The sequence below is a fragment of the Genypterus blacodes genome, unplaced genomic scaffold (genome assembly GCF_046128005.1).
Source record: "Genypterus blacodes isolate CSIRO-AG114 ecotype Tasmania unplaced genomic scaffold, CSIRO-AGI_Gbla_v1 ptg000111l_1, whole genome shotgun sequence".
NCBI classification, from domain to species: Eukaryota; Metazoa; Chordata; class Actinopteri; order Ophidiiformes; family Ophidiidae; genus Genypterus; species Genypterus blacodes.
In genome coordinates this window covers 5033153-5055085 of record NW_027466915.1, presented here as the reverse complement: position 1 = coordinate 5055085, position 21933 = coordinate 5033153, and the positions used below count along the sequence as shown (strand labels likewise).

The following is a 21933-nucleotide window of genomic DNA, read 5'->3' as shown; positions in this document are numbered from 1 at the left end:
TTCAATTTGAACAACAAAAAAAACTTCAATCCATCCATAAAAGTAGAGATATCCCATTAGATAAATATATATCTATGTGTAAAATTTGTCTGTTAGAAAAAAACACTAGAAAACTAATTGTATCTAATAAGTATTTATTTTATTTAAAAAAGATATACTCTAGAAAAGCTGTTACGATCAAAATACAATAATCTAATCCAAATCTATAAATGCGCCCACTGTATATTCTTTGTATGCAATTTCTTGGCTAACAAACAAGAACAAGATGCTCGTCTTTCGGTTCTCCCCATTGATTGGTCAACTTTTATTTTGAAGGTGACGGGGCGGATGTAGTTAACTTGTCGCTGATAGCAGTCACTTCACGTCTAGTGTCCTGCTCCCTGTTTGCTTTATTAACCCCAGTGTTCACGAGTTCCTTTGAGCTCTAGTTTACTGTCATCAGGGAAACGCAGCTCGGTACGTGACAGCCGCCAAGCCGCCATGACCAAGGATTATTTTTGATGGAGTGACACTGGATGAGGTTTTTCTCATGTAGCCTGTTAGCTAGCCGCGTCGCCTACAAAAAGACTGTGACCACTCAGTCTTTTTGTCCTGACCACGCGAGTATCTATGGCAAATTGTCATAAGAGTTAAATATTAAAAACCCTAAACCCATCGGCTGTTTGCGTTGAAATAAGACCCCAGCATAATCCTGGTTGCCATCCCAGCCCCGGGGCTCCGCCGCGGTCGCCGACCGAATTAATGGCCGGAAATCCTAGGAGGGGTGCAGGTCTCATCGGCTTGATGAAGGACGCCTTTCAGCCGCACCAGCAGCCGCTCCAGCACCACCAACCTGCCGTGGTCGACAAGAAGATGGTGGAGAAATGCTGGAAACTCATGGATAAGGTGATGACAGCAAGTGCACGTGCTATTTTGAAAAACATACTATAGCATCGACATAGCTTCATCTTACGCCTGGAGTTTTTAAATAAAAACTTAAAAGCCTGTACGCTCATGTTTTAAGTTTAACCTGTCATATATCTATGGAAAGACATTTGGTCATTCATATTTGTGTACGAAGAAAATGGTGATGAACTCCTGACATAACGGTACACGGCCATCAATCCTCCTGGTGCATTATCTTGAACGCCCTGCTTGCAGAACCCATACCCAGACTCCGCAGGCTTGAGACACCCACCTGTGAATGAGCATCATATGCCCCCCAAAAGTAAACACTGCAAGTGCTGGTTGTTAAAGGGATCATTAAATTAATGTCATTATTCCAGTGCCCCTAATCATATATACATGCATGGGGTAAATCAAGTTCAACAATATAGCTTGCCCAACATTTATGGGTTTAGTTGACTAGTCCTGTGCAGCCTTGGGTACCGATACGAGTTGAGTAGCCATAGTCTATATAGAATTCGGCTCACATGAAGACGTGGCGACGTTTAAGATATATTTTAAAGGGTAGTAACTCACGGCTTTATTGATTATGAGTTTTATAGATATGGTGTCTCAATATTGGAATACTTAAAGGACGTATATGATAGGTTTTGAAAAAACAGCCTCTTCTGGAGGTTAAAAGGAGGAACATATTTCTTTAGGTCAGGTATTGAATAATGAAGAACCATGTAAGAAATACTAAGGTCTTTGCAAGTGCGGAAAAATGTGAAAACAATTCAAGATCTTCAGAATGCATCTTGTGTCACAAGGAGTACCTCCCTCCTGAGAGTATTCCTTCAAAAATGTTTTTTGACCAACAAGATAAAGTGAGATACAAAATTCATGTTGAGGCAAATCTGTCATAAACATTTTTTTTTCATTAATTTCCCTAATACCATTTCCAGGTGGTGCACTTGTGCCAGAACCCCAAGGTGGCATTAAAGAACAGCCCTCCCTACATCCTGGACCTGCTGCCAGATACCTACCAGCACCTGCGCACTATATTGTCCCGCTACGAGGGCAAAATGGAAATCCTGGGGGAGAATGACTACTTTCGAGTTGTAATGGAGAACCTGACCAACAAGACCAAGCAGACCATGAGCCTTTTCAAAGAGGCCAAGGAGAGGATGTTTGAGGAGAACTCCCAGCCCAGGTACGCTCCATGATATACTGTGTGACTTTATTCATTTTTGTAGGGAAGGTCAAACAATTCTATCAGTATGGGTGATGTCATACGTCAGTGACGAGAGTCTTTGTGAAAATTTGTTAGTATTAGTAATTGTCAGCAGGATACACATAAACAATCTTTCAGTGTGAATGAGAAAGTCCAGTCACCCACAGCATCAGGAAAATGAAAAATTCACGACTCTGTCCAAAGCTCTCTCAGAATCGAGGAAAAACTCCAGAGAAAACATTAATGTATAAGGAAGAAAGGAAGAAACCTCGGAAGAGGCAATTCCAAGAGAGATTCCCTCTCTACGAATGGCTGGGTTAGGCTTAGTAGTAGTCACTGTAATTTATTTATTTATTTTTTGTACAAACACAAATAAGAATAAATGTTAAGTTATCTTCAGTGACTATACAGCTGGAGTCCCTCAAGGATCACTCCTAGGTCCAATTCTGTTCGGTGAACTTATTAATGCTTTTCCCTTTGTCTGTCCTGAAACACCCAGATTTGCACAGATGACATAGTCATTCATTTTCATGCCAAATCAAAACGGGAGGCTGCTCATAAGCTTGCGTTGGCAATGCATGAGATAGCTGACAGGGCAGGCCATGCTTGTTTGACTCCGTATATCCAAAGATATCATGCATTTACTTCACAGCCAGCCTAACATCACTGTAAAAAGACAAAGACTTGAAGTGGTGACCCATTTCAAATATTTACTTGCACTCAATGTTTTCAGACCATTTTTTGCTCCACATCCTGGTCACAAGCTAATATTACAGCAAAGAAACCACTCCACAAACTCGAGCTACACATAAGCTCTAAATGTTTGGGGTTTCAAAAAACCAAACACCTACTTTTACTGTACCTGCTACTTCTAGATCACTTTTTCTGTTTTGCTATTCCATAATTAAACATGATGTACAAATGTACAAGCAATAAGGGCACCAACAGTAAGTGACTGCTCAGCTCAGTTTACTTGTGCTAAACCAGATTCAGAACAAATGCAAAGCCAGATTCACAGATGGCAAGTACATGTTCACTGCATGTTTATTTTAGTTTGTCCATCTTGTGTAAAGCCCTATTAGCCCAATTAAAAACTGTAAATTAGACAGGCAGGAGATTGCCAATTAAAGCAAAACGGAATTCAGCCTTCTACAGTACATGTATGGAGACAGTAGTCCACCGCTTCCTAAGTAGACTTGAGGCGTTGTGGAATCACAGAATGAGGTGAGTCTGCACGTGTAGGAAATGTGGGTCTAGATGCCCGAAGAATTCTCTTTACAATTGTGTAATCGTGGTCTGTTACGTAGACTCAACGTAACAGACACAACAGACACAAATTGAGTAACATTACTTCAATTTGTGCCAATTTCAATCGGATTAAGGTATATACACGACATTTGAGAAAGCCTATTTATAGCATTCATGGCAGCATGATCAAACGTGCATGTAAACATACTTGGTAAAAGAGGAAATGTGCTTGGTCTTTATGGAATAACTTCCTAAAAAACTCTGTTTAGGGTTATTAACAAATCGCAAATAAATATCAAATTGATGTATTCACTGATGTAATCGTTGATGGTGTGAAAACAGACGTTCCACTTTTTTCTTTCAGTTCTGCTTAAATCAATAAAAAGAGACCCAAATGTACAATTTCATTTATAATCTTTTTGCTGTTTAGTTAGTTGTCATTCTGGTCCCTGAGGATGTTTTGTATTTCACAAAATGATCCCAAGGGCGTTTAAAATGCCCCTAATTTCCATCTGTGAGAACAAAAATTGCCCTTTAAAAAACTGTTCTACCCTGAGTATGAATAGGTATAATGATCATGTCAATTTGAGTAAATTGTTTTTGAGAGACAGGGAGGGAGGCAGACACAGACATGGGGAGACATTCTCTGAGATATTCACGGCTCTTCCTTTGGACAGGAATGGATTGATCAAAATATATGATCACTACCACGTGCATCTTTCTAAATGAAATAGCTGTTTTATTTTTTTCAAATATGTTGCATCGAAAATCAAAAGTGAAGTGTCTATTCCGTTAAATAAGCAATAAAGAATCAATTACTTTTGTCAGTTTCAACTTAATCTATCAAAAATGTACCCAAAGGAAAAGTGCTGTACTCCTGGGTGCATTGTTATTGTGTGAGTGTATTGAGAAATCACCATGATTTTCAGGCAGTAGGAAATGTAATGAGGGACTGCTTAACCTCGAGCAACCTCACATAGAGGCTACGCATAAAGAAAAAGGACTTGCAGTCCACGTCTGAATCATCGATAATCCAATTTACATGCTTGTATCTCAGTTTTACTTAAATTATCTCGCCAATCAATTAAAGCATGTTTCCTTAAAAAAGAAGAAATCTAATTTCAAAGAAGTCAAGATTGTCTTAAAGTAAAAGCACAAATGTACTAAATCAAGTGTTGCAATCAAAGATCTACTTCCTCTATTTCTCAGAAAGGCATTACTAAGCAGGAGGTCATCCTTCCTGTCTAGAGCTCAGATTTTTATCGAACAGTTCCTCTTACTTGCACCTACATACAGCTACATACTTGGTTTGCAAATCTGTTTGTCGGCAGAGTTGGTATGTCAATGGTTATCAGACAGGTTTAAAGTAAAGCGATCTGATTAGATTAGAAAATAGATAAAGATTTGAGTCAAGATTTATGCGTCCGTCCTCATCATTCAAGACCCTCTCTAGCATGGACACTTCTCCAAACATTCCACATGTGAAAACATTCTCTAACTTCACTCAAATCCTTATAACACTCACCAAGCACGCAAGCAAGGTCTCAGTTCCCCAATACTTCAATGCATTATAGTTTCAATCAATTGCATTAAATTGATAACTCCTGTTCCAAGGTTGGGAGAAGCAGCAAGGAGAGACTCTTGCTTCTGACCCCCTTTTACAAAGTTAATGTAGGTAAGGCGGTAATACGTCCACTCACGTCCTCTCTGTTTCAAACGAAACTCCTAACAGGCAGGTACAGGTGATATTAATTGCTACCGCTACTCCCCAGTGACACACACACATGAACAGGCACACCCCCACAGCTACCATTTGTGCCTTTGAATCTTTTCTCTTTCTGTGTCATCTTTTCTTCAGACGAAACTTGACCAAGCTGTCTCTGATCTTCAGTCACATGCTGGCTGAGATAAAAGCCATCTTCCCCAATGGCCTCTTTCAGGGGGACAACTTCAGGATAACCAAAGCGGATGCTGCTGAATTCTGGAGAAGATCATTTGGGGATAAGTGAGTTTCATCTGTATTCTATATCGAATTTGAATGGTGATATATATTGAAAATGTGAGACAATGTGGACAGCACTTGTGTTGTATTGTCGCAATCAGTCCCAGCAGTTTGGTAGCTCCCATTTTCAACAACAGTTTCCAACATTTTGTTGATTTCAATTCAATTTCACCTTGATTTATATAGCGCCAAATCACAACAAACGTCATCTCAAAGCCCAACATTCCCCCATGAGACATCTAGGTGGACTGATGCAGAGTGCATGTATTGTTGTCTGATGAGTCAAACTTTCAAAAGCAGCATCTGTCATGATAGAGTGTGATATAAAAAGTTACAATACACCCTCATCCGTAGGACAATTGTGCCATGGAGAACCTTCCGTCAGGCTCTCCATGAGTTTCACCCCATCAGCTCGGGATTGGAGGCCATGGCCCTCAAGTCCACAATTGACCTCACCTGCAACGACTACATCTCTGTCTTTGAGTTTGACATCTTCACCAGGCTCTTCCAGGTAAATCAGTCTAAAGTCTTTCTCATTCTCTCTCCTCTCACTCACTCACTCACTCATATGGCCACATAAATATCTAGTCCAATTATCTTAAATGTCCAGTTGTCTTTTGTTGATATTTTGACTTTTTTATAGGCCAAACAATCACACAAAATGTTTAACCCATAACTCTGTGTGTGTGTGTGTGTAGCCATGGTCTTCTCTGTTAAGGAACTGGAACAGTCTGGCAGTCACACATCCTGGTTATATGGCTTTCCTAACGTACGATGAGGTCAAGGCACGGCTGCACAGGTTCATCCACAAGCCCGGCAGGTGAGACAACAAGGGTGGTTTTGAACGGTTAATTCAACTTGGGTCCATTTCTTACCTTGTTATGAACAGCAATCACTCTTAGGCACATTAATAGCGGTATGAGGATGCTGTCTCATTCCAGTTTGGGGGAGATTGTCTTTGTTGTTTTTAGTCTTTTTTTATTTGTATTTATCTATCTATATATATCACCTTAATGTCATACACATACAACACTTTAAATTGCCTCTTTCTTCTTTGTTTTTGCATATTCTTTCTTCCAGTTTTAACTTAATCTTGACTTCACTTTAATTTGTCTTCCTTTTATAAGCCCTTGCTTTTCAATTTTTATTTTATAAGTTATTATTATTGTTGTTTTATTAATATTATGACATGTCAGAAGAGCAGCGACAGTTATTCGAAAAATTAAAAATAACCTCACACACTTTCGCCATCACCTCTGCCACTGTTCATTTTGTCTTCCTCACAAATAAACTGATATTTTGCATTAGCGCCACTGTTCATCAGTATTGGAAGGAGGGTAATTCACATTGTCCTCTGGTGGATGTATTATTTAACCCTCTATATTAGCATTCATGTAGCAAGAAGGGCAGTCACAAATGATTATTTTGAAAAAGAGATGTCGTCATAATTCAGCCAATTTGATATGCATATTATATTGCCATTTAATACACAGACCATTCCCACTTTGAAAGACATGATGACGTGACCTACGTGGTGATTACATATGCGTTACATTTTTTACATTTTCTTTTTGTTGGATATTTGCATTTAACATGACATTGAGCAACAGGACCTTTTCATCCATCCATCTATTATGTGTAACCGCTTATTCTCTGGTGGGTCGCAGGGTCATGGTTCTTATCTAGTAATGCAGAAAGTACTGTCTGTAGTGCATGTATTGGGTATGAGGCATGTGTCAGTGTATGTTCCGGGAGCATCTCTATAGTCATGATCCGAACTGTGAAACATGGTTGAGGGAGCATAATGATTTGGAGGGCCAAGTCCATTGAAATGACTATATAATTGTTATTATAATGATAATAATTAATCTGCGACAAACAACCTTAGTCCAGTAACACTTCCTCTGTTGTTGTGACTTGGATGAGTAGACCACATGTTGTAATTAAAGCACTTCCAAAAGGTTCACTAACATTGTCTTGCATCTGTATGTATTGAAGTCCTCCAACTGGTCTCATTATCTTGTGTCACTGTCAGCTACATCTTCAGGTTGAGCTGCACTCGACTTGGCCAGTGGGCGATCGGCTATGTAACAGCTGATGGCAATATCTTGCAGACCATTCCTCATAACAAGCCACTCTTCCAAGCCCTCATCGATGGGTACAGAGAGGGATTGTAAGTTACAATACAACACACAACTCAGTTTCTCTGCTCTGCCCTATATGTTTTAGTAGTTTAGCCAATTATTTAGCTGATTATAATTATTATCCACCAAATGTTGCCTGTTTCTTAGTTTCTTTAGTTTCTTAATAAGACATCTTTTGACGCTTTTGTGTTCATGTGTCTGTGTGTGTTCTTAAGCTATCTTTTCCCAGATGGCCGTGCACAGAACCCAGACCTGACTGGGCTTTGTGAACCATCACCACAAGACCACATCAAAGTTACTCAGGTTTGACTTTTTGTCCCACATTTACACTGTGAAAAAAAGGTTTCCATTGAAAATGAACTTGAAAGGTTACAGATAGAGAGAGGCATAATAATTATTTTATTTTATTTATTTAGATAAAAATAAGAAACGAATGCCACTAATGTATCTCTTATTTGAAAATCTATTTCTCATGTGTTTATAATATTGAGATGCGCTTGTTCCAGACTTCATGTTTAAGCTAACCTTAAGTATGTTTCCATATGAAAAAGTTAATCATTATATATCTGGAGAGAAGGGAAAACATACACAATTGTAGTCCATTTTTCAATAGATATGGAGTCTGGCCCGCGACTGAGTCCCAGTTTTTTATTTTGGCCCACTGAGTATTTGAGTTTGACACCCCTAATTTAGGGCTATAAATTGATAGACAAATTAGCTACATGTGTGCAGAAAATAACAAATTGAAAACCTGTGTTGTGTGGAAACAACAAACCCTGAGCACACAGTGTACCACGCTCACATGCGTGCAAAATGCAGCCACAATGCAGTTTTTGTGGCTATCACTTATTTCTGCTTTAGTTTCCACTGGACGGGATGACAGGAACTTGTGCCTTAGCAATGGCTAGGTTACGCAATATTTATTAATTCATATCATACATTTAGGTCCATTATGGGTCCAGCTAATTTCTCCACAATAAAATCAGAGTAATAATTTTGCACCTGAATACCAATATAATGAGTATTCAAATAGTCAACACCCTACTAGTTTGAGCAGGAGTTTTTAATACATTATGTGACCTACCCATAAATATGTTTCTCCCTCTTTTTCTTTTTCTGCCACTTTAGGAACAGTATGAGTTGTATTGTGAGATGGGCTCCACTTTCCAGCTTTGTAAGATCTGTGCAGAGAATGACAAGGACGTAAAGATTGAGCCCTGCAGGCACCTAATGTGCACCTCCTGTCTGACCGCCTGGCAGGTAAGGTTGGTTACACACTTAAAGCTCATTCTGTTCCTATCAGATCTGCCCATTCTTGTTGCTATGAGCCATGTTAATGCCGAATAAGGATTTTTGGCCCTGAAAAATCAATGTGGGTACAATTTGTAATCCAACTACCTGATCATATCTTTGCCCTTATGAGCAGCAGGAAAAGAACTACAAAGGTCCAGAACAAAGCATCTATGCAGTCATCATGTCAAAATGTATGCCATGCTAGCTCTTGGTTCATAACAAACACTGTAAAATGTTCCACACACACCCTAAACCCGCTTGTTCCTCATTTCACCAAAACAATCCCGGTGCATCACAGTAGTAAATATAGAGCTTACCATCTGTAAATACCCTGCAAAACTCGTGGTAAATGCTGGTCCTAAATGTCCAATAATCTATTTTTTACAAGCAGATTGTGCACCAGCTCAGAAAAAGATTCCAAGCGTGATTTTAACTAACTATTTGCATCTTGAAGAAATTCTGCCTGACTTCACATTGTCACAGTTGCATCATTCTGCTTGCTTTGACCCCTTTGCCATTGTCAGGAGTCAGAGGGCCAGGGATGTCCATTTTGCCGCTGTGAGATTAAAGGCACAGAACCCATTGTTGTGGATCCCTTCCACCCAAAAGCAAGTGGGGCATCCTTTGCTGGTTTCCATGGCCCCAGCAGAGCTGAGGTTGCTGGCAATGATGATGAAGAGGATGACCGCCTGGAAGACCAGCTCTTTGTCATGAGCAGGCTGGCCTGTAGCAAGGTAAAACTTTATAAAGAATGTAATCCCACAAATAGATATATTCCCTTTGATTTAGGTGCAAACGTTGTAGTCACTGCTGCTACATGAACTGTAGTGCTGGTAAAGGTATTGGGATAATTGGGATAACAGTGACACCTCAAGCTACTACATATTTGTGCTGCATATGCAGGTAGAGCGCCCACCATCCCCAGTGTCTCAACTGCCTCCGGTGCCCCCCCGGCTAGACCTTCTACATCAGAGACCCACCACCTCCCTTGGACCCCTGGGCCCGGCAGCGACAGTGAAAGTATGTACAGTGGCAAGACAATGTTAGTGAACCCTTCTGTAATTACCAGGGTTTCTGCAATTACTCTTCAAATGTGGTCTGATCCCATAAATCCTATTATTATTATTGTTATTTTTGGTTGGCATACTTCTTGTGTATGTACATGCCTTTAGTTTGACTTGCCGAATGATGACGATCAGACCACATTTTCTGAATAATTAATGTAGAAATCTGGATGATTCCAATGAGTTCATGACCTACATGTGTATATATACTGAGTTTACTCCTCTTTTTGTATGCATGCAGTTGTTTAGTACAGGATAGATATAGATATACAGATGGTTTTGTTAATTGAAGTTATTTTATGACTAGAATTCCATTTTTGTGAACCTCTTGTAAACTTTATTAATCTGAGGTAGATTGATAGAATTCAGTGCTGTTTATCTGCTTGCCATTATCCACCACCCAAAGTCTATTGACTGTATCTGTACTGTGTGTTCTCCAACATTTAAGATAAGACAACTGTAGAAATTCAATGCTTATTCAGTTAATTGGAAATCCTTGTCATGACTACTACTACTTTATTATGTAGTAACTCCACCTTTCACCTCCACCCCAGATGACTGCCAATCATAGAGACAAGCCTCTACCTCTGCCTCCAGCCCTTAGAGAGCTGCCCCCTCCTCCCCCTCCAGAGCGCCATTCCACGGTTAGTCAGGACTCCAAGCTGCAAAGGAGACCCCTGCCTTCCACCCCTGACCAGCCTGCCTGGGCTGTCAACTACATGGTCCCACGGTCAATAGCCAAGGCCCCATCAGTCTTGTCCTCCATGCCACAGAGCAATGGAGCAAGCGTAGAGGGAGCGAAACCCCAAGTGGTCACCAACGCTGTCTACTGCCTGGCTGCAAGGTATGTGGCTTTGCTATGATATGGTGCGTTTAATGGACAGGCTGTTGTATCAGGTAAAGACCTGGAAGCTGATGTATCTAAGTAGAGCTGCTCCCTCGATGCCTCCAGTCTATTTGCGATTCAGACCCCACCATATCAGCATGCAGCATGAGCACCTCCTTCCCTCTCTACATGCCACCCTTTTGGTATGTACCACTTCCCTAGGCTCTTTAGAGGATTCTTTCTGAACGTGAGAATAGCGTCTTTACCATCTTAAATTGTTCCTGGACGTGGTCTCTCTTCAGCCATAGGTTTCTGGATTGAAATTCCATTCCGGTTGATTTCATGAGCTCTTCCAGATCTTCGTGGTTTCTAGGACTGACTTTGCTCACTTTTAAGTATGGCAGCCTATCCAGTAGATTCGCTGCTGCTGAGAACAAGAGCACAACATATCAGTTCAGTCCCATAGAGACGGCCGTTTCTCACTCCTGTTTCCAGTGTAGGTTGAAACAAGAAAAAACATACTCAACTGATGCTAAAGAGATCTGTACTAACATCCACATCCACCACATGCACACAAAGCCTGACTTTATTACATCATAGATTTTATTAACTGCAGCAGCAACATTCTCCCATTCAACTCCATTCAAATTCCGCTCAACTTTTTATGTTTTAGTTATCCCACTGCTATGGCCAACAAAAACAAATACTCATCTCCACCTCACACCAGTATGTAGATTTCTGCCTCTTAAGTTTTTAGTTTGTTCTTGAGTTCAAATTTCGCCATTCAAAGTTGTTACTCAGCAGGAAGTCTTTGTGACTTTTGCCGATGAAGCAACCCTATACATGCACCTCCTCACTCTCTCATTACATTACATTACATTACGATCATTTGGCAGACGCTTTTATCCAAAGCGACTTACATTACATTTATTACCACCCTTCGCAGAGGGGGGAGCAATTGAGGGTTCGGTGCCTTGCTCAGGGGCACCTCGGCAGGGACTCGAACCGGCAACCCTCCGGTTCTTAAGTGGAAGCTCTACCCACTCGACTACTGCCTCCCTCTCCCAGTGCCTGTAAAGTTTGTAGGGGATTACATTGGGCCCTGGTACAGATCCTCCCCTGGCCTTTAAAATCAAAGTCATGAGCCCTCCTAAGTGAGGCTGATGCCATCACCTCTCACCTTCTCACCTGGTAAGCCTGGTCTCGCCTCGAGTTCTTCCTCCCACGTCAGTGTAAGATAAAATATATATAGAATGAAATAAAGGAGCTGGGGGTCAACATAGTTCACAGTAAACCAAGGTACTGGCCCCGACAAGTCTGGGGATAAAACAATAAAGTAGGAGATCTGACAAACCTCACCCAGGGGGGGCCTGGATAACAGATAACAGGTGGAGAGGGCAGCTGAGGGTCACTGCACCACACTATCAGCACCTCAACATCTGTGGACAGTAAAAAGGACGAGAGGGGGTCCTTCAGATCATTGGGTTTTCAGAAGGGTTATTATACTGTACTGTTGATGTTTAAGATTAAGATACTTAATTCTTGCCATTTTGCATGCAATTCACGGCAATCGCATGCAATTGATATTTGTCTTGCACCCCCTACATATCACACACACAAACACATGCACTACAGAGGGGGTGCAGGGCAGCCATTCTACGGTGCCCGTGGAGCAGTTGGGGGTTCGGTGCCTCGCTCAGGGGCACCTCGGCAGTGCCCTGGAGGCAAACTGGCAACTCACCAGTTACCAGTCCACTTACTTGGTCCATTCGGGACTCGAACCTGCGACCCTCCGGTTCCCAAGCTGAATCCCTATGGACTGAGCTACTGCCGCCTGAGCATATTGAATATTTGCATGTTGTGAGAATACCAGGAGATAACACACTGAGGGCAATATAATGAAATAGTAAAATAAACACATCTGGCTGATTGGAAATCAGGGCAGAGGCCACATGAATTTCAAAGATGCACAAACATCCCTGACATCCTGCTTGAGATGACTTGATATTTAAACCAAACCATGGAAGAACTCTGTGTCCCATTGCATTAGAGGAAGGCTCCCATAGGAATGCTGCTCATTGCTTCATGACATAGCCCAAGGTAATGTTGATCCTGGGGTACTTGTGTTGAGAAGTTCATGTATTGTTTATGCTGTTACATTACGATCAAAAAGCAGACGCTTTTATCCAAAGCGACTTACATCATTGTCCCCCATTACAGAGGGGGGAGCAATTGAGGGTTTGTGCCTTGCTCAGGGGCACCTCGGCAGGCACTCGAACCGGCGACCCTCCGATTAACAAGCGAAAGCCCTACCCACTGAGCTACTGCCGCCCAGCTGTTGGGAGTAGTGATATTGCTAGATGAATCAGATTCTCAAATGCTAAATGTTAAATAAATTGATGATTGTGGAACTTTGAAATACTCTTGGTTTTGTAATGTGATTGATTTAAATAGACCCGAGGGTTCTGCATTCCCGCGTATTTGAGACGGGATCAGATGTTTCGGCTCGCTTGATTTACAGTGCGGCAATCTGAGCGAGTGCGGACCTGATCAGAGGTTGATCACTGACTGGGCGGGGCGAACATAGGGAAAGGAATTAGCCTGAATAGTATTTTGTTGGTCTAAAGCAGGGATACTCAACTTCAGAGGCCAAGAGGGCCACATTTAAACCACAACACATGTAAAGGGTCACAAATTATTATTAACACATGTGTACCAGTTTATTTGCTGTTTTCCTACTGCTGTTTAATATGCTGTCTTGCTAGTAATTTTTAATGCATTGCAAAGCATCATCAATTTGAGGAACAAATGTAGTGTAGCGACTGCGTTTCCAAGGATGACAAGTGTTGGTCAAGCTGATGTTTTATGAACACTGGAGGGAATAGCTTTGCATTGATGACATTGATAACGTTTGCAATTGCTATTTATTCCTAGTGAGAGACGAGTCTGCATTTCACAAATATTAATAACAATAACAATATAGCAACATGTTGTTACTTATTCCTGGAGTCTGCATTCTTTTCACATACACAAGTACTTTCAGATCTGGTTGTTGCTCAGTTGTAGCTGCTCTGAGCTCTCCACCTCTCAGCTTGCCGCACAATTGCTCTTGATGCAAAATGCAGTGATATGAGAAGAAGTCAGGCGTTTCAGGATCTTTTCTGAGCAAAGCAATTAATCCTTTCTCCTTTCCTACTTTGGAAGGAGCCCCATCAGTAGTCAGAGAAACCGGCTTTTTTAAATTGATATTTTTGCCTGGTCTGTAAAAAAAGCTCATCATTGCAGAATAAATGTCCTCTCCCCGTGTTTGCCCTGTTAGCGGTAGCAAAGCCAGCATTTCCTCGGCAAATGTGTCCCCTTTGAGAAAGCCCACCCAGACTATAAGCTGCGCGATGTCTGTGCGGTCGTGGATTCATCCAATGCTAGACTAAAGAACTCTGCACTTTCAACGTCTTTTAGCAACTGTGATCAAAGATCGTCTGAAATTGTGGGAGCCTTTTAAACCCGAAGCTTATAAGCACGGCCGGTGGCTTTTCTTTAAGCGATGTAGAAACACCCTGCTTCGAACAAACAACCCAGCTTTAGCATGATATTGAATGAATAACTGGGGGTGGCAGTAGCTCAGTCCATAGGGATTCAGCTTGGGAACTGGAAGGGTCGCCGGTTCGAGTCCCGTATGGACCAAGTAAGTGGACTGGTAGCTGGTGAGTTGCCAGTTTGCCTCCAGGGCACTGCCGAGGTGCCCCTGAGCAAGGCACCGAACCCCCAACTGCTCTATGGGCGCCGTAAATGGCTGCCCTGCACCCCCTCTGTAATGCATGTGTTTGTGTGTGTGTGATATGAGGGGGTGCAAGATAAATTTCAATTGTTTGTGTCGGAAGTCGCTTTGGATAAAAGCGTCTAGCTAAATGACTGTAGATTTAATTAAAAAAGAACTGACAGCAAAGTAACTCTGGATCCCCAAGCAAAGAGAGGGATCCGAAACTGAACTTCTCATCCTAAAACAAATAAATTGGCGCATCTCTTCCCAGAATCAACCAATCAGAGACTAAAATTATCACTAGTAATAGATACATTTATCTTATGGAGTCAGATAAACGAGAATCTTTTATCATGCCTGAATAACTTCATGTGGCGAGCCGGGAGATTCGGCTAGCCTTCTCCCACTGATCCTGGCTGCCGTCATCGGTCCAGAGGGCGGGACTTCCTGGTTGTCCGGATCAGGTCACTGTGTTTGTCGCTATATTCTGGGGCGGGTCATCCTGGTAAGAGACCCCAAGTCTTGTCAATTTGCGTAGACCCCCTACACACCCAAATCCAGTAAACTATACTGTGTTTGGTCTACCTGTCTGATATACATTTGTTACAACATAAATATACATAAACATAAAGATAAATTAGAATTATGGAACGTTGAAGTCATTATTGTATTGTTTAAATATGATGTCAGCACTAATCTGATTTGTTTTACTATCTAAAGAAATTATGTTATTTATGCACATTTGAGTTTCTGATATGTATAAATAAATATTCAATCTTTCTCTGTACTTGATACAATTAGGCCTGGGCCAGGCTCAGTGGTGTTGAGCGGGGAGAAGCCATCGTCTGATTGTGAGGAAAATGAATACATGAGTCCCACCTCCCTGCCAGCCACTGGTGCTCCCTGGATCACAGCAGGTTCCTTGGTGCCTCCCCCATTGGCCCAGGCCAGCAGCCACAATGACATGAGGTAAACAACGCAACCAGGACTCGTGGCTTGGTGTCCTCTGTATGATTGTGGTTTAGAAGGCAGTATTCTGTTTGTGCACTTTATCCCTTACCTTTCCTAATCTTTTTAATGTGTAACACTGAACATTTCTTCCTTAATGTAATTTTAAAATTGTGTGTGTAACAAAATGAATGTCAATGAGTTTTTTCTGCTATATTCAAAGTTTCATAGCAGTTGTAGAGATTTGATGAATACAGGCCCAGGTCATGAGGAGTTTGGATACCATTGCACTGTAAGAAATATCATCAAACATCTCTAAATGTTTCTGAATCTTTTTGATATCTCCTGGATATGTTCTATAGCAGTTTTGTTCCATTTGAATCCATTTTGGTCTCACAGTATACTGAATACTCTAGGCTTTAGAGATTTGACACTTTTGTGCATCTCCAGAGACTTAAGTTTTGATCAGGTCATGGATTCACATCAGGAGATCTTATTCAAAAGTAATTACTTTTCACCTGGGGTATCTGGAATTGGAACGGTGGATTAAATGTTTTGGAAAGCACCCCGGAGCGTTTTCTCTTTCAGCTCATCTGGTGACAAACAATCAATTGTGCTCAAACTCTGTAGTTTGCAGCAGGGTTCATTTACCTCAGTTGTAGGCCTTGTGTATGTCTTGCAAAGCCATTCTTAGTTTGTCATTTTGAACCGAGAATAACTTGTGAATTTGAGACAATGATGCTTTCACCCCTCTGCCAATCTAGCAGCAACATCCACAACAGGTGGCCAGCTAAATTCAACAGTGGGTGGTGTTGTCGTTGGATGCTGCGGTAGTGCTGTTTAGGTAATTGAAGACAGTAGACTGGATGATGCTGATATCTCTGAGGACTCTGATGGGAAAGGGCCAGGAAACCATTGGCATGAACATCCTGCTGCTGCTGCTGATGGGCTCCACCTCTGCATGTTGACTGTTTACTGGTTAATTACAGATATGCACCTATGTGTTTTTACCAAGGGTTTCTGCCTCCGGCTATTTCCCGCTGCTGCTGCTGCATTTTGTCTTTTGCTGTCAAATTGCTATATTGTATTCAGTAGTAGACAATAAGATGCCTCGTAACCAGGAACAAGACTGGAAGCAAGTAATCACACAATACAATTGTTTCACCTCTTGAGAGGAGCACTTATCTATTACCTTGCCTTGCCTATTACCTTTAAGCTTCAGACCTTTTTTCACTTTAAATTGGTAATACTATCTAAGTGCATTTAGGTTTTTCATGAGCTGTGTTCAGATATAAATAGTCTAAAAGACTTCCTTGCTTCATCTTGTTGCTTAGATATCACAGATTTGACATGTTAGTAGATTTATACATACCGTATATATCAACATGGAACACATTTGGGTTTAATACCAAATAGAACTAAATTGAACAATATTGCTGTTTGTTCGATCCTGCGTTTCTCCTAGTAAGAGGAGGCACTGGTCCAGCTCTCTGTTTAAACGCTCTGAATTATCAGCTCTACTCGGGATTAGATTCAACTTTATTGTCATTGAGCAAAGTACAGGTACAAGCCAGTGAAATGCAGTTAGCATCCAACCAGAAGTGCAAAAATGTACTATAATATAAACAGAATCAACTATATACAGGATATACAGCTAATAAGTTAATAAATACTGTGTAAAATAGTACAAAGGATCTTTGTGAAAGACGGAATTGAAATGAAATGAAGTGCAAATACATAACAGTTGTGCCTCCCTGCAGTTGGTAGGGAGGCAGTAGCTCAGTCGGTAGAGCTTCCGCTTGGGAACCGAAGGGTCGCCGGTTCAAGTCCCTGCCGAGGTGCCCCTGAGCAAGGCACCGAATCTTCAATTACTCCCCCCTCTGTAATGGGTGGTAATGTAATGTAAGTCGCTTTGGATAAAATGATCGTAATCTAATGTTGTGCAAATGGCAGTGGAGTGCAATTACCTTAGTAGTATTTTAGGCTAATGATTAAATTAAGCTGGAGGCGAGGAGACTGGCCTAGCCGCTGTCTGCCTTACCTCCGGACGTCCACCCCGCTTCCCCCAGCTGGTCCCCTGGCCGAATAACCCTAGGGCCTGGTGAACTCTACTGGACCCGTCCGTTAATGGCAGCTCTCCCCTAAGCCATTGGCACACTTGCTAAATTGCTAGGATAATGCTTTAGTGGCTGGTGTTTAAGAGAGCCCCAGGGGTCTGTTTGTTTCCACTTTAGGCTAGAGTAAACCTTTAAGAACCTTGTCTAAGTTGTCAATCAACATAACCTCATGTTTTAATATTACACAGAAGCACGTGCAATTATTCACAATCCTCATCTGGAATTTTAAGGATGCTTTTATTGTAGGGTAAAGCTCACAGCGTTATAATGCGTATACAACATACATATACTGATCTATTCAACCTCTGATTAGAACCCAGAATTTGTATAATTTCTGCGTCGTTGGTAACCTTAACTATCTAATCTGATTCAGTGACCATATAAGTAAATCCTGAGCTGTAACAACATTTAGGGAGAGAGAGGAGTTAACCTGGCCAAGGCAACTGTCCTTTTCCAACCAGAGGTGGGATCCAGGGGGACCCTCTGCCAGCCATGGGTCCCAGGGGGGCTCCTGGAGGTCCCACTCTGTCATCAGGTGTCGTGGGCTCCTAGACTTTTCAGAGTAATTATAATCCACAGCCAAATTGGGAAAATGGTTCAGCCTTCCATTTTGTCAGGTTTCTGAGAATAAGCTCCTATAAATCCAGTCTGATTTTCAGATATGCTCACAACTCCCTCTCAATGTAGAAGAGGTGATCCTCTTGTCTGAAGGCTTGCAAAGAACTGAACAACTACTTCTCCTCTAGTTGCAGCTTTTGATCCTTCCACTCGCTTGCTCTGTCATTTCAGATAACCGCTCTTCCACACGACTGTTACATGGCAACCGTCACCTCTTCCAACGGTTCCTCTTTCGCTTGCCACACCTAACTGCCTCTTTCACAGAACAACCGCCAAAAATGGACTCTAGATTTCAATAGTACTTGACAGTACTTTCTTCTCTTTCTCCCAACAGTGAGGTGGGCGACTTTGAGGACCCCCAGGTTTATGAGTCTATGTGTAATATCCAGGCCCAGGCTGGGACAGCAGAGGCACCACAGACCTTCGATCCGGGTAACATGTACACCAACCTCTCTCTGTCACAATCAGAATACACACAGATGCTATCTTTTTATACTATTTGAATAGAGCATTATAACTAAATGTCATTTGAATAAAACTGTCTATAGTGCTCAGAGTTTTAATTAGAATTTTTTCGTATATATATTTTTTATGTCTTTAGGGGTTTCCAGTCAAACATAAATGTGTTTATTGGGTTATTGTTTTATTCTCCTGTTTTATAAAGATACAATCTTAATGTCTTAACTACCACTATGGTAGCGGTGGAGAGGTAGATTAACTAGTCGGAGGGGCAGAGAGGGTGGTCTCAGCCCACTTGTAAACAGACTCAATAAAGCACTACTTACTGACAGTATATAGTACCTTTATCCAAAGCACTTTACACTGACAAACCACCAACCTGCACATCAGGAGCAGTATCGGTGTCTTGCTCAACAACACGTGGACATGGTCCCGAGGAAGAGCCCAGAATCGAACCAGGAACCTTCCAGTCCTTCACTGCTCTAGCCTCCTCAGCCATCCTGCCCCTATTTGTAAAATATACTGTATATTTTCTGTTTACAATGCACAGAATCCATTGTTTACCTGCTTTGAGTGCTCCAAGTAGCAATTTGTTGTGGACTACAGTAAAAACACACAACTGCACTGAGACCACAGATTTTGAGTGGAGAAGAGAAAGAGAAAGAGAAGAGAAATGCGTGTTCATACCTGCCCAAAACTTCCAAACTACTGTATCTCAAACGTTTAGCTAGTGTGCACCAAACAAGCTAGGTGTGAAAGCCCCCTTTTGAAATGCAAACAGATCAGCACACTTGGGCTTCACTGAGCTGTGGGATCTGTGTTTTCCCAGGATATCTTCAACCGTCGGCTGTAGTTTCCCAGGAGAAGTTGGAGGAGAATAAGGAGGAGGAGGATTTTTACGAGTATGACTACCCCAGACCAGTGGTCCTTCCAGCCCCCACCAGACGAACCCTGTCGGAAATCAGTGGAACTTCAACAGCTTTCAGCAATTTGAGCATGGATGGTGCTTTGGAGGCCTGTATGTATTATCAAACATAAATCTCTTGGTTTAGTGCTGCTGAACTGTCATGGATGAAGTCTTATGTGAAGTACTACATCCACAGTTTAACCTTTTTAAGGTCTACCATTGTCTGTGGTGCTCATTGTGTTATACTCGGTTCACTCTGTCACTCTGCATTAAACACAATCATTCATTATGGGAGACATGCTGTAGTAGTTTAGAGTTCGTCTAAGTGTTGGTAGACCGTAGAGAAGTAACTTATTATGGTCAGTTGTTGATAAATGACACTACAGTCTGATTTGTCTGTTACTCTATCAGCTTGGATTTATAGCTATTTGAATGTGATTGTAGTGTTTACATGACTTTTATTCACAGATATTTTGATTGAAGACATTGTGGTTATTGAACATTTTTGAAAAGAAAATCAACTTCTTGCCTCAATCACATGAATTAGAATATCATTAGTAAAGTGTGTTAAAATGTAGATTGATGAGGTCATAGATCTCAGATGGACCCGGCGTCCCCTGGTCCCCTGGTAAGCCCGATAAAGGGTTAAGCTTGGGTGCTTGATAAAAAAAAACATTTGTAGTTGTTTTTATGTGAAGGGTAGGTTAATTGTTCGTTCTTTGAATTGTGCCATCATCACATATTTACTATAACTCAGTATCTTGTTTGCATGCATCAGGGACTGTGAGGCTCATATCTCATAAACCTTTGCATTCCTTTAAGATGCTTGAATGCAGCTCAGTTTTCCTGCTTGTGCTGAACATCATGTGTTTCCATCTGCTGTGCTAGGTATGTTTGCAGCAGGTGTTGACCCTGATCGCCCTCCAAAACCTCTCCCTCGGCGGGCCAACTCTGACCGACGACCCAGGCCCTTAAATCAAGATGATTCTGGTCCATTAGCAGAACCTCTGGGTCCACCTTCTGGTTCCTTCCCTTCTGCTGGGCCTGGCAGCCTGGCCCTGAATGGGGAGATTGAATGTCTTATTTCCCAAGGCTACTCCATTCAGGACATCCAGAAAGCCCTAGTGATCGCCCAGAACAACCTAGAAACCGCCAAAAACATCCTGCGAGAGTTTGTCTCTGTCCCTTCTACTGCTCACATTGCTACGTAGTCGCTCCATGTCCTGTCATCATCTGTATCTTCTCTTTTTCCACTATGTGCCATTACAAAGGACTATTTATCCAAGCACTCTTCTGCAAGTCCAGAAATACCCATTCAACAGTTCCAGTCTGAGTAATACCATGTCAAGTCATCATTGAGAAAGCAAAAGAATATATTGATGTCTCATGGTTTTATTTTTGAAATGCCCACATCCATTATCCAATGTTTTTTCTTTGAGCTTTTTGAATCAGCCATCAACAAGAGTGGGTCTTGCTTGCTGTTTAGAAGACAAGTTGGTTGTTTTAAAGTTTAATATACTGTAACTGATCATTGTGAACTGTATGATGTTGGACTGCTGGCATGTGTGGGTTCACAGCTGTGTCTGCAGATCAGAATGCCTCGTGAGAGACACTTGGCAATATTATTAGCCTCAAAATCTTTGATGTCTTCTTGTATTGTCTACTAGTAGACTGATTTGAATGTTTGCTGGACCATTAGCAAGAAGTGTGGCGCTCTGCCGGGCGTAGCTACGGCTCTGCCTGCTCGTGAGGCATCTCTGCTCTCTACTCACTCTTGCAGTTCTCACTTTTTGGCACACGGCGTGACTTTGCTCTCATTAAATGAAGTGTTCTAACTGTACAGTGCGACAGAATCACTGTTCCACTGCTGGTTGCCTTTTAGTGCTTCTTCGCTTTCTTAGCATTTTGTGACAGTTGACTGTAGCTCCACAGGTTGGGCAGGTGATTGTTTGAGTGTGTGTGACTGATGTGATCAGTGCTAATGTTAATAAATGTCAGTTGCTTGACAGTGTTGCAGGGCTTCATGTTGTGGGTGTCTCAGTGGGCGGCTTTATGTAGATGGCTTCTTATGAGTTTAATCAGACAGTCAGCTTCTGGTTCACAATGGTTGTCTAGGGTTAAATCATATCTGGTGACAGTGAAACCTCTTTACCTGGATGGTCCATACACTTACCATGTGTCATGTTTAGTAAATTAGAACATCAGGTTATTATTGAGAGATGGGATTGAAGGTGTTGTATTGTCATGTGGACTTTGATACTGTAGGTGGCAGTAGACACAGTGATGAGCCCTGTTTGATGATCAGACACAGACCAAGAGGACAGGAAGGGCTGACATCTCTCTCTCTCTCTCTCTGTCTCTCTCTTTCTCTCTGTCTCTCTCTCTCTTATATGTTCCAGTATGTTCTGCTCATTTCATGATGAACTGAAAATAAGCCAAGAGGTCAGAA

General features: G+C 41.7%; 1 protein-coding gene across 1 annotated transcript; it reads left to right on the top strand.

Annotated features, from left to right (window-relative positions):
* The first annotated feature begins 312 nt into the window (after positions 1 to 312).
* On the top strand, positions 313 to 20876 carry LOC143009214 (E3 ubiquitin-protein ligase CBL-like). Its single transcript, XM_076161245.1, has 15 exons — positions 313 to 885; positions 1830 to 2077; positions 5205 to 5351; positions 5703 to 5859; positions 6047 to 6168; positions 7384 to 7521; positions 7708 to 7795; positions 8621 to 8752; positions 9310 to 9519; positions 9689 to 9805; positions 10404 to 10693; positions 15237 to 15404; positions 18453 to 18550; positions 19407 to 19595; positions 20373 to 20876. The coding sequence occupies exons 1-15, from the start codon at positions 742 to 744 to the stop codon at positions 20693 to 20695; spliced, it is 2571 nt and encodes an 856-aa protein (XP_076017360.1). The 5' UTR covers positions 313 to 741; the 3' UTR covers positions 20696 to 20876.
* The last annotated feature ends 1057 nt before the right edge of the window (positions 20877 to 21933 follow it).